General features: G+C 51.0%; 1 protein-coding gene across 4 annotated transcripts in view; it reads left to right on the top strand.

Annotated features, from left to right (window-relative positions):
• The window catches only part of DLG5 (discs large MAGUK scaffold protein 5), a 128726-nt gene that overhangs the window by 39516 nt on the left and 76149 nt on the right, over positions 1 to 13061 (top strand). For 3 of the 4 annotated variants that reach the window (XM_043596676.1, XM_043596678.1, XM_043596675.1), the window contains exon 2: positions 10415 to 10483. The exons of the other annotated variant lie outside the window; for it this stretch is intronic. In XM_043596676.1, the coding sequence (XP_043452611.1) occupies positions 10415 to 10483 (69 nt within the window). The remainder of the gene's footprint in view (positions 1 to 10414; positions 10484 to 13061) is intronic. 4 annotated transcript variants of the gene reach the window in all.

Raw genomic sequence — 13061 nt, 5'->3', positions numbered from 1 at the left:
TTGCAAAGGAAGTAATACAGGGCTGGTAGATAAGAGTCTTGTTTGAATCTGGATCCGCTTACTAGCTTTGTGGACGTGGGTGAGTTACTTGGCCTCTTTGAGCCTGTATTTTGCCATTTAGAAAATGAGTTGTTAATAGGCCATTTCTCATAGTGTTGTTGGGGTGATTAAATGAAATAATCCATATAAATAGTACTTATCTGCGAGAAGTACTTAATAAATGTTAGCTGCTATGAGTAGTCAGAACTCGGTGGTTAGTATATTCAAGAAAAGCTTGAGCCCAAACATGTAAGGTGGCGAGTGCTCGTTGGTAGCTCTCCCTGTCACCCTCTGACTCATGTCCATCGGTCTCTTTGATACCCAGGAAGTTCAGGGTGTAAGTGGAGTGCAGGTACAGTTTGCACTTGCTGTTTCTCTACTTGAAATAATCCTTCAGCATTCTGCACTTCCTTCAGGTCTCTGTTCAGATGTGACCTCAGAGAGACAACCCTCGCCCCGCCATTGTATCACAGTGCCTATCTCTTCACCACACCCCAGTCACCTTCCATTTTACTGTGTAGTATTTTTCTTGGTAGTACTTATTACCTGATGCAGTCTGCACTTGTTCATTAGTGAGGCTGTCCTCTTCCGCCCCCACTCCTGTGAGCTCCGTGTGAGCTCCATGAGCTCTCTCGTTCTCTGCTGCACCCCCAGGACTTCCTAGCACCGTGCTCACTGAGCATTTGGTGAATGAATGGGCTCCGTGCTCCCCCAGGGGCAGACGTGCCCTCCCACCAAGGGGTGGTGTCTGATGCAGAGTGCCCTCACTCCGTCTCTCTTGAGGTGGGCTGACTGGTGCCCGTGTGTAGGTAGGTGGTAGTGAGGACTGTGAGAAGGTTTGGGGCGGGCTGGAATGATGCCAAGCATGCAGAGAGCACTCTGGCTTGTTCCATGTGACTCAGAAACTAGAGACCCGCAAGGAAGGCCAGGGATGGATTGGAATTGGCCATGGCCAGGCACAGTGGTGGAAGAGGGGAAAAGAGGCCTCCTTATCCTACAGGCAAAGAAACAGGTGGAGTGTTAAGAGTTAGGGTTTATGGAGTGCGTGCCCTGTGCCTGGCTCTGTCCTCAGGGCTTTACCTCTCTTTACTCACTTAGTCCTCAAACCCATCATTCTTCCTGTTTTATTTTTTATTTTATTTTATTTTACTATTTGTTTTGTTTTTTTAAGTTTTCTTTATTTTCGTTATCTCTACACCCAACATGGGGTTCGGACTCGCAACCCCGAGGTCAAGAGTCGCACCCTCCACCCGCTGAGCCAGCCGGGTGCCCCTTCCTGTTTTATGAACGAGGACGTGAGGCACAGAAGGTGGAAACAACTTGCCCAGGATCACACAGCGCAGGGGGCTTGCGCTGACACCCTGCAGTGGTGCAGGGCGGTGCCTCCTGGTTGTAGTCTGTGTAGAGGACGTGGCCTCTTCTCCCTTTACTGAGGAGTGGAGGGGGAGTCCTAGTTGAGAGCAGGAGGGAGCCTGCAGTGCCGGGTGCCTTGTGAGAGCTGCTTCCTGCCCACGGTTACTTAATTCTAGGGCAGATGTGCCACAGTGAGCTGTCCATCTGCAGCATCGTGGAGGCTCGGCTGCCCCTTAGGTGTTCGTGCTGCTCTGGTTCCCTGTTCCCTCTTGCTGTGTCCTCTTGGCTGCTGTGCCAGGCAAATAAGCTGTCACAAGGGTAGCAGCCCTGAGCTGTGATTTGGGGGATGCTGCTCAGGCTTGGTCACGTTCATTGGTGGAGAACATGCCCCTAGATCATTGTGTTTTTTAAAAAAAAATTTATTTATTTATATATTTTTAAATTTACACCCAAATTAGTTAGCATATAGTGCAACAGTGATTTCAGGAGTAGATTCCTTAGTGCCCCTTACCCATTTAGCCCATCCCCCCTCCCACAACCCCTCCGTAACCCTCAGTTCTCCATATTTAAGAGTCTCTTCTGTTTTGGCCCCCTCCCTGTTTTTATATAATTTTTGCTTCCCTTCCCTTATGTTCATCTGTTTTATATCTTTAAGTCCTCCTATGAGTGAATTGGTCCTTCTCTGACTGACTAATTTCACTTAGCATAATACCCTCTAGTTCCATCCACGTTGTTGCAAATGGCAAGATCTCATTTTTTTTGATTTCCGAGTAATACTCCATTGTATGTATGTGTGTATACATATATATATATATGTATACACACACACACACACACACACCCCATATCCTGTTTATCCATTCATCCATCGATGGACATTTGGGCTCTTTCCATACTTTGGCTGTTGTTGATAGTGCTGCTATAAACATGGGGGCGCATGTGTCCCTTTGAAACAGCACACCTATATCCCTTGGATAAATGCCTAGTAGTGTAATTGCTGGGTCGTAGGGTAGTTCTATTTTTAGTTTTTTGAGGAACCTCCATACTGTTTTCCAGAGTGGCTGCACCAGCTTGCATTGCCACCAACAATGCAAAAGAGATCCTCTTTCTCCACATCCTCGCCAACATCTGTTGTTGCCTGCGTTGTTCATGTTAGCCATTCTGACAGGTGTGAGGTGGTATCTCATGGTGGTTTTGATTTGTATTTCCCTGATAATGAGTGATGTTGAGCATTTTTTCATGTGTCGGTTGGCCATCTGGATGTCTTCTTTGGAGAAGTGTCTATTCATGTCTTCTGTCTATGTCTTCACTGGATTATTTTTTGGGTGTTGAGTTTGATAAGTTCCTTATAGATTTTGGATACTAACCCTTTATCTGATATGTCATTTGCAAATATCTTCTCCCATTCTGTTGGTTGCCTTTTAGTTTTGCTGATTGTTTCCTTCCCTGTGCAGAAGCTTTTTAGTCTGATGAGGTCCCAGTAGTTCATTTTTGCTTTTGTTTCCCTTGCCTCCGGAGACGTGTTGAGTAAGAAGTTGCTGCGGCCAAGATCAAAGAGGTTTTTGCCTGCTTTCTCCTTGAGGATTTGGATGGCTTCCTGTCTTACGTTTAGGTCTTTCATCCATTTTGAGTTTATTTTTGTGTATGGTGTAAGAAAGTGGTCCAGGTTCATTTTTCTGCATGTTGCTGTCCAGTTTTCCCAGCACCACTTGCTGAAGAGACTGTCTTCATTCCATTGAATATTCTTTTCTGCTTTGTCAGAGATTATTTGGCCATACGTTTGTGGCCCTATTCTGTGGCCCTATTCTGTTCCATTGATCTGAGTGTCTGTTTTTGTGCCAGATCATTGCGTTTTAGTAGGAAACTCTTAACACCCATCCCAATCTCCCCCCCGCCCCCATCCCTGCAGTGACAGCCTAGCCTCCTTCCCAGGGAGCCCACCAGACCCTGCTTTGGGCCACCATCTGTGCTTTCTAGGTTCAGAACTGTAACCCAGCCCAGCTGGGAGGTGACAGAAGAAAACAGGACTTTTTCTGTTGTTTTGGGTGACAGAAAGCCAGAAGCGAGGAGAAGTGTTCCCACCTGGTGCCAGGTTGATGGTCCCAGGTCCTCCCCCTGCTCCCATCCTGGAGCTTAGCCCCCCCCTGACGGGAGATGACAAAGCCTCCAGGAGCCTTTTCCAGCTGATGAGGGGGAGCAAGCTTTCTGACTGCTGTTTTTAATCTCTGGAAAATCAACAAACTTCCATCTTCCTCTTGTGCCTTTGGGGCGGGGGGGGTGGGTGGGGGGGACTCAAACGGTCCGACAGTGAGAGAAGCATCTTTACTTTAATCTTACTGAGTGATCAGTTCTGGGTGTGCATGTGTTGTTTTCCCTACCTGTTCATACTTTTGCTTTGGGGCATTTGTGGCAGGAGATGGAGGTGGGTCACAGATTACAACACTGACGTCTGAGTTTCCTCAGGATCAGGTAGTTCAGTTCCTTAGCTCCTTATCTCATGGATGATTCCAGAGTCCAGCGGGAGGGGGTTAAGGAGTGAGCCTCAAGCCCAGCAGGCATCCGTCTTCACACTCCCCCCATGCAGATCTCACCTGCACACTTGGATGTCAACCCTCCATTTAGCCAGGAAAGGAACACCCCCATTCACCTTTGAAAGAGGGGCTACTGGTTTTTATCATGACCCCAGGAAGGGAGAAGTAAGCATCCTTAGTGTGATATCTTAGCGAGTTCATTATTCTTGTCCTAAACTTGGCAGAGAATACTACAGCTGTATCTCAGTGGGGAAAACTAAGTCTTCACTTACAAACCTGACACTTAGGGGGGTGGCTTATGTATACCAGAGGTACATCATCACTTGACCCATGACAGCAGGTCAGGGACAAGGTGAATTGCCTGTCCTGAGGCAGGCACGTGGGGTGCACGAAGCAGGACTTCTTCACTGATAGGCCAGGCTCTGACTGCTCTATTCCGGGGCCGTGGTCACCCCATACCTCTCTGACATATTGAGGCTTGCCAGCCTCTCACTTTGGGTCTCGGTATCCACAGCCTTGGGTCATATTTTTATTTTTTAAAGGAAAAGATTAAAAAAATTTTTTTAATGTTTATTTTTGAGAGAGAGAGAGAGAGAGAGAGAGAGAGAGAGAGAAAAAGCATGAGTGGGGGATGGGCAGAGAGAGTGGGAAACACAGAATCTGAAGCAGGCTCCAGGCTCTGAGCTGTCAGCACCCCCAACGTGGGGCTGGAACCCACGAACCACGAGATCATGACCTGAACTGAAGTCGGATGCTTAATTGACTGAGCCACCCAGGCACCCCACCTTGGCTCATATTTTTAAACGGAAGGAGAAGCTGAGGCCCTGGTGTGTGTGTGTGTGGGGGGGGCATTGCTGCACTGACCCGTGATTCTGCAAAAGGACTTCTCAGCAGCCAAAGTACCTCCCGCCAGCAACTCCTGAGGTCCTCAGAAGCAGGGGAGGTGTTCTCTGCACAGCACGAAGCACTTTTCGTGCTCTTGCCGCCTTCCTCATCTCTGCAGCTCACAGAGTTGGTGCCTCTTGAATGAGGGTGCCTCTGCTCTACGACCCGCCACGCACCCAGCACTGGCATGGCTGTTGGGGTGGACAGGAAGCAGCAGCACTTGTCAGGGCCGTGGAGCCATGACTCCTCTCACTCCCTTTCTTCCCAGTTTCAGTCCCCTCTCTGGCTTAGCTTACAGTGCCTGTTGAGTGTGTTCTTGGTGGGGGAAGGAAGGCAAGGAGGGGACAAGCCCACTGTAGGGGGCATCCAGGCAGTAAGGCCATGGGCAAGGCTGGCTCCACTCGGAGACTTTTCATTTGCACAGGAGGATAGGCTCTGCCTGTGTTGCTTCCAGGCTGACTTGGTTTCTCAGGTGCTTGTCCAAGCTCACCATCCTCCAGGGCCAGCTCCAGGCTGCTTCCCCCATGAAGCCTCCCTTGACTGCCCTTCTACCTTCAGAGCCTGGCAGCAGTGTTGTGTGTAGGGATCAGGAGCACAGCCTTGGGGCTAGACTGGGTTTGTGTCCTGTTCCTACCCTTACTCGTCCCTCTATCAGGACCTTAGGCAAATTTGTTAATTTTGCTAACCCTTAGTTTTCTACTCTGTAAAATGGGCCTAATGACAGCCTCAGGGTTGCTTTAGGAATTCCTAAAGTGCTTAGCACAGCTGGACACTAGTGCTCAGTGTGTATTGCTGCTATTATTATTGTTAGTGAGTACCATATAGTCTGGCAGTCTGTTCATCCTGCACTGTTTGACCTTGTCACTCTAGTACCGCTATGACTTTCAATAAGCAGAGGATTGAAAATGGCAGGGTTGGAAGGCCTGGTTTGACCATGGTGGCAGCAGCTGGCACTTTGAGCGCTGGCTGTGCCAGGTGCTGTCTCAAGTCCTTTTCACATTAACTCAGTAGATTCCTCTGTTAGGAAAGTAGTCCTCTTAGCCCATTTTACGGATAAGCACATGGAGGCAGGGAGAGCTGAGTGGCTTTCCCAAAGGCACACAGCGGCTAAGTGGCAGAGTTGGGAGTTCAGCCCAGGCAGGCTGGCACCACTGTGGGTGTTCTAGTCAATACTGCCTTCATTTAAGGTTGAGGGACCCCGGCTCAGAGAGGGGAAGGGACTTCTGCACGGTTTCACAGCAGCTGAGTAGCCTCCTGAGCCCCTGGCTTGTCTTCTTTTCACCAGGCCTGGCCCAGGGCCTTGCAGGGCTCAGGTGTGCGTCAGGAACCTGGTGGACATGTGCAAGCACAAGAGCGATGGGTGCCCTCGGTCATCTGCCTGTGACCTGGGGGAGGGTTCCAGGACCTCCTGGCTAGAGCCCCCAGGAAGAGAGTGGCTCGCCTTCTCCCTCCCGCTTCCCAGGTGCTTAGGGGGGTGCTGGTTGGCATGTCCTCCCGGCCTCTCCTCACCCTCCCGGAGCACAGGGAGGACTCTGTGTGCTGGCTCAAGGCTGGAACAAGTCCCTTCGGTGCCTACAGGTTTCTTGGGGAGGAAGCGTGAGTCACTGGGGCCTTTATGAGCTCCAGGTGAATGGAGGGGTGTATTAGGTGACAAGCTAAGCTTGTCTCTTTTGGGCCCCACAGGCTGCGGGAGGTGGCCTTGTTGGAGGGCTGGGGCATTCTGTTATCGCTTGGGTGATTTTACTGGAAGTTCTTTTGAAGTGGTCTCCCTGACCCAGTGGGGTTGAGTCACAGAGTAAACACAATTAGCAGGGACTGGGCTCTTGGGAAGGATGCAGACAATGCGTGGGTCCCACGGCTTGCTGGCTGCCTTTCGGGGCCTCTGCCACCGTTTGCATTGGTTTCCCATCCGATGACTCCGGTCATCCCTGCTGCCCTGCGTTTATTCTGTCTGTCGACCACATGCCCTCGGGGACTTGTTGGAAATGCAGAGTCTCAGGCCCCCGTCGTCTCCCCACATCAGAATCTACATTTTGCTCGGGTCCCCAGGTAGCCCCCATGGCAGGAAAGAGCTCCCTTGTGTCCCTCTGTGGTCTACATGTCCATGAAAAGCTGGGCTTATGCCCTGCTCTCCTTTCCTGGAAACGTTTCCAGACCATCGACTTCTGGGTCCTCTCAGTTTGTGGGGGTGCCCTGAGTGGTGGTGTCCTGCAGGGATGTGGGAGGGCACATGGGGAGGGAGTGGGGGCAGTGCCAGCGCGGGAGCCGGGTTGATTCTTCAGCCCTCACTGGCCTGGGCCTCTCTGCCAGGTTGGTGTATGCTTTAGGTTTCAGGGCAGGTGGGGTGTGAGTGCCTGCATGGAACTCCTGGGGGAATTGGGGGTGGCTGGGAGGCGTGTGCCTGTGAGAGGAGGCTGCTGTTGGCCTCCAGATTTGATTGTGAAACCCCAGAGGTAGATGACGCCTGACACCCGCCCTTCAGAAGCTACCGGCTTTGAAAGGACACCGCGTGACTTTGGAGGAGAGTGACTCCTCTTGCCTTTTCCCGACATCCTGACCACACAGGCTTTTTAAGACAACAATAGCAGCAGAGACAAAGCATGACCAAGACAGCGTCGTCTTCGGGCCTTTTTTCCCTCTGAATGACGTCTAAGGCCCTGGGAACATTGTAAAAACTGGGCCCTGTCCAATTTTAATCACTCCCTGCCGGCCCCCAGCTCCTAGGAGCCCTGCCAGCTGACTCAGGGGTGGTGATGCCCAGAGATGCAGATAGAGATGTCACGCTGCCCCAGGTCAGGCCCCAGAACCCCAGCAGGACTTTGGGGACAGAGAAGAGGGACAGAATGTGTTGGTTGGCCAGTTGACTCCCCCAGCCAGGGAGGGAGATGGGCGGAGAGAGACAAGGGCGTCTGCCAAGTTTAATTAACAGTGGAAACTGGCCGTGGGGGAGGAGGGAGGCAACTTGGTTGAGGAGGGGCGCTTTACTGGAAGATGGGGCTCTGCCGATGCCAGTAGTGAGGAAGAGGCAAGGCGTTCCCGCGAGGAGTGGCTGCTGGAGCGCGGGGCCGTGCTGTTGCAAGCACGATCCAGCTCAGAGATCCGCAAGGTGTGAGTGGGAGAGTTTATTTGCGCCTGCTTTTCTGAGTGGGCATCTTTTGAAAACAGTCCACCAACATACCAGCTGGCTAGCCTTCCTCGTTCCCGTAAAGAAAAAAATAATTAAGAAATTGGCAATTGAGTTGAGAAAACAGGCATTGTGTTACGTTTTTGTCCTTTGACATACCAGCGGATTGCCTGAATTGCATCTGACATTGCTTCGTGGATCCTTATGCAATGTTTGATGTTTATGGCGTGGGAAGAGAGATGATTTAAGAAACTTGTGGTGCTTGTTGTTTTGTTGGGACAAAAATGCAGAAACGTTGAATGGACAGCAAAATGAATTGTGTGGGTCGGACTTGAAATATGGGAGGTATTTCACTGAATGTTGCTACTCGTTTTTTGGTGGGATCAAGGAATTTCAGGGCTGAACAGGGTTTTCTAGTTCCTTTTCCCTTCAAGTGATGTGCAGAACCGTGCTGTGGTCTCCCTGCCAGGTGGGCACGGGACCTCCGTGAAGTGAACGCGTGTGTCGAGGGGGGCCCTGCCCTTCCTAGGTATCTGCAGACCGAGCCAGCCCTGTCCGTCAGGCGCCCCCACCCACAGCTTTTCTTCGGCACCTACCTGCTGTGTCCATTTCTGGTGCCAGAAGCTGTGTTGAACAAACAGATCCCTTTGACAGTCCCATCTGAAGACAGAACATCTTCAATCCACCCTAAACACCTAAGGTCTTAAGAGAGTCTCAGAAAATTCGGTCACAAGGCCACTGGTCATCCTGGCCACTGTCCTAGTTCTTGCTATTATGAAAGTCCCTTTTCCTTGTGTTTTCTTTTTGCTCTCCGCTTTTGTCTCTTTTTCTGGTGGGCGTACCTGCCAGCTCTCCCGCCTACCATTATGCCAGGGCTGCTCGGCTGTCTGCCCTTCCTCTCCTCCCCCCAGGTTTTCCCGTCTGCTCAGGGTCATCTGTCACCCTGCTGGCCTCTCCCTTCCCCGCCCCCACGGGTCTCCTTCTTTCTCTCCCATGTTTACCCCCATCTCTTCATCCCTTTGCTGTCCCTTCGGGGAGTGCGCAGGTATCAGGTAGCTAGTCAAGAGTTGAGGTGGGAGATGGGGCGCCTGGGTGGCTCAGTCGGTTAAGCGGCCGACTTCGGCTCAGGTCATGATCTCGCGGTCCGTGAGTTCGAGCCCCGCGTCGGGCTCTGTGCTGACAGCTCAGAGCCTGGAGTCTGTTTCAGATTCTGTGTCTCCCTCTCTCTCTGCCCCTCCCCCGTTCATGCTCTGTCTCTCTCTGTCTCAAAAATAAATAAATGTTAAAAAAAATTTTTTTTGAAAAAGAGTTGAGGTGGGAAAGAAGAAACTTTGACATCTGGCCCCCACGTTTCAGGTCCTGGAGCCCTAGATCTCATTAGTTCTTGGCTGCTTTCTCACATGGGAGCCCTGAGGCTTATGCAAAGGCTTTACTGCAAAAATCCCGTCTCTCGCTCACCTGCTCTGCCTGGTACACACACTTCTTCACTGTGTAGTTTTGTGCAGGACAAAACCCTGCATTCCTGCTGTTACCTTGTTTTCTTTGACCCACCGCCTGCGCATGGGTGCTTTTCTCAGCTCCCAAGGTAGTCTCGGTCGGCTTGCCCTCTTAACACTGTGTCCCCTGTAGCCATAAGCAAAGCACGCAGTCAGGGGGAACGTGTAATCCTGACATGGGACAGGGGAGAGGACCTCATAAGCTGTCTGGCTGAACCCCATCCTTGTTCAGGTCGGGAGCACAGTTCCAGGAAACAAGTGACTTGCTCAGTGGATGAGAGCTAGGTTCAGAAGCTGGGTTTCTTCACCCAGAGGTTTTACTGATGCCAGGCAGGTAACATCCTAGCCTTGGAAGCTGTGGTGTGGCAGTTGTGTGCCCACCTCAGGGGTTAACAACGTTAAGTGTTGGCCAAACAAAGGGCACGTACTGCTCCCTGGCTTTGGTGACCGTGTAATTGCTCAAAATTTTATAAGTAACTTTTAATAAGGGGGCAGGCACTGACTATATCATTAACGACTGAGCTTGAATATAGTCAGAACGCGAGAGCAGAACAGTCAGGCAAAAAGAACAAATAGTTCATAGATGTTTAGCTTCTCCTCTCTTGCTGTCTGCATGGAAGCCAGCGTCATATTGATAAAGATCTGTAGGAAATCCCGAGACCCTATTTTAGCCTGGGGCATATGTTGCTCCCTTGCTAAGCTTTTCCCCAGATGTCTTAACAAGAAGACATCTGACTGGCTCCAAGTTCTCCTCTGTCTGTGCGTAGATAGGTCTCCAGGGCAGGAGGGTGGCAGAAAGGTGAGGTGGGACATCGGCAGAAATACCAGAGACTAGGCCCTGCTGACCACACCTCCCCTGCCCGCCCCTTAGATCCGATTTCTAGTCCCTGACGTGGTGTTGGTTCTCAGTTTGGCGTTGACTGAAGACCAGTTGGTCCGACAGTGGTTTGGGGTTAGTAACAAATGGTCTGTCCTTCTGTCCCCAGGCTCCACCTACAGCGTCTTGTCCATCATGCCCTCAGACTCAGAAAGCAGCAGCTCCCTCAGCAGTGTGGGTGAGTACCACCTGGACACCCTTCCTTCCTGGAGGGCACCGGGTAGGTGGGGGGTCTGGGTGGAGCTGAGGTAGCCCTGAGTCTATGGGATGGGAAATTGGCCTCCCCTGTCAGATCATTCATGGGGTCATCTCCTATTGACTCCATTCACATTTTCTCCATCAGCAATCTATCCTCTTCTTTAAAAAATTATTATTATTATTTTTTAATGTGTATTTATTTTGAGAGAGAGATGGCGCCATCAGGGGAGGGGCAGAGAGAGAAGAAGAGAGAATCCCAAGCAGGCTCTGCACCGTCAGCACAGAGCCCTATGTGGGACTTGATCTCATGCCCATGAGATCATGCCCATGAGATCATGACCTGAGCCAAAATCAAGAGTTGGACACTCAACCGACCTAGCTACCGGGTGCCCCAGCAATACATCCTCTTAACAGAGGAGGGCAGAAATCTGGATATGGTGTTAGAATGGAGGCGGGTGGTAGGGGAGGCTGTGCTTCACCATTTCTTCACTTTATCAGAGCGTGGGGCTTCTCAGTGAGCTGTTGTCCCCCTGACCCAGGCTTTGTACTTCAGTGACCACTGTCCATGAGAATGGCCCCTTTTGGGACTGTCCTTTGTAAGCAGGAACAGCCCTCTGGGCAGTGTACTGTCCTAGGGACAGGGGTAGCCAGTCCAAGTGTTTCCAGAAACCTTTACTTTACTGAAGATATCTCAGCAGGAAGGTTGTCATGGTCTCGTAGCCTTCCCACACCTCTGTTACCTGTTACTGTGTCATGTGCCCTCTGTTTAACACCCTCGTGCGGTTTCTGATGTCCTGATCTGACCTTGATGGATGCATACACCTTCAGTGGAGAGTCCTGGAGTTTCCGAGTCAGAAGGGCTCACGGAGGTCATCTGGTCCAATTATTTTATTTCTTCCACATAGACAGATGGGGAAATTGACACTGAGAGAGGGCAAGTCTCATGTCAGAGAGTCCAGACCCAGCCGGGGCAGACCTTTCATGTGTTAATTCGACTGACACTTACAGAACACCTCTGTAACGCCAGAAGTGGGCTTGGAATGCGGTGGTGAGTAAGGCAGACGGTGGTCCTAGTGCTTGTGGATCTTCAGGTCCAGGGGGAAGACGGTTTCGTAAGTAAATACAACATGTGAGGTCAGTCCAGTAAGAGAGCTACAAGCAGGGAGGTACTGTATTCGTTTTCTAGGGCTGCCATAGCATAGTACAACAAACCGAGTGGCTTATGTAACCGAAGTGTATTCTCTCGTAGTTAGTCTGACGGCATCAGGCACGGTCAGTCCTAGGCACCTCTCCTTCCTTCTGCCCGGGTGCTGGCAATCCTTGGTGATCCTTAGCTTGTAGATGTATCATCCCAGTCTCTGCCTTTGTCTTCACATGGTGTTCTCCCTGTGTGCATGTCTGTCTTCAGATTTCTACTTTTTCAAGGGACACTAGTCCTACTCCAGGATGACCTTATCTTCAGTGTCTGACTGTATCTCTGATAAAGTCACATTCATATTTGCTGCCGTCAGGATTTCAACATTTTGGGGAGGACACAGAGCAGCCAATCAGTTTCCTTCCTCCCTGTCTGGGAGGACTCCTCCGGGACCACAGGACAGAACTTCAGTGTTTATTACTTTGTGCTGTCTGCTAGGAGTCCATCGACTCAATGAAGGGGTTGTTGGAATTTTGAACACGGGACTGGCTTCCGGGAATCCCATGGGGTAGGGCAGTCAGGATGAATGGAACGCTGTCATGGGGCTTTTGTAAACCTGAGGGGGTTGAATCCTGAGTGCACCTCTCCTGCCTCATGCTCTGCTCTTTGGCTCCCTGTTCCCCTTGGAAACGAGGTGCAGTGATCTAACAGATATCTGACAAATTCATTCACATCGACACTTCAGGGCTTACAGTGGTATCTTTCCTGGGAACATTTGCATCATTCTCTCCAAAGAGAGCGCGATTACTGAAACCACAGCAGTTATTGTTAGTAGTGGAATTTCAAGGAGGAGTAGGAGTAGGTATTTTTTTTTTCCAACGTTTATTTATTTTTGGGACAGAGAGAGACAGAGCATGAACGGGGGAGGGGCAGAGAGAGAGGGAGACACAGAATCGGAAACAGGCTCCAGGCTCTGAGCCATCAGCCCAGAGCCCGACGCGGGGCTCGAACTCACGGACCGCGAGATCGTGACCTGGCTGAAGTCGGACGCTTAACCGACTGCGCCACCCAGGCGCCCCAGGAGTAGGTATTTTTTATGCAGCCGGACTTCCGTAAACTCTGGAAGAAGCTTCATGTCACTGACCCGACCTTTGGTTCTATGCGTACCTGGAGCTGGTTCGGCCCTTGGGATGGAGGGGTGAACACTGTCCCCAGGTACTTGTTGACAAGCAGGCAGTGCTGTGCTGGACGTCCTGTGTAGGCTGAGCCTTGCTTGTTGGTGCCTGGATTTTGGATGCTGAAAGACCTGGTTGTATCCCTTTGGGTCAGACCCTCCTCAGTTCACCGGGACCCAAGTGTTGCTTTTCTTGTTCTTATGCCAGCAGTTGACATCGTCCTTGGGGTGAGTGGCCCCATTTTTGTG

The sequence above is a fragment of the Prionailurus bengalensis genome, chromosome D2, assembly GCF_016509475.1.
Source record: "Prionailurus bengalensis isolate Pbe53 chromosome D2, Fcat_Pben_1.1_paternal_pri, whole genome shotgun sequence".
Classification (NCBI taxonomy): Eukaryota; Metazoa; Chordata; class Mammalia; order Carnivora; family Felidae; genus Prionailurus; species Prionailurus bengalensis.
The sequence above is the reverse complement of the archived record's forward strand: the minus strand, read 5'-3'. Positions and strand labels throughout refer to the sequence as shown.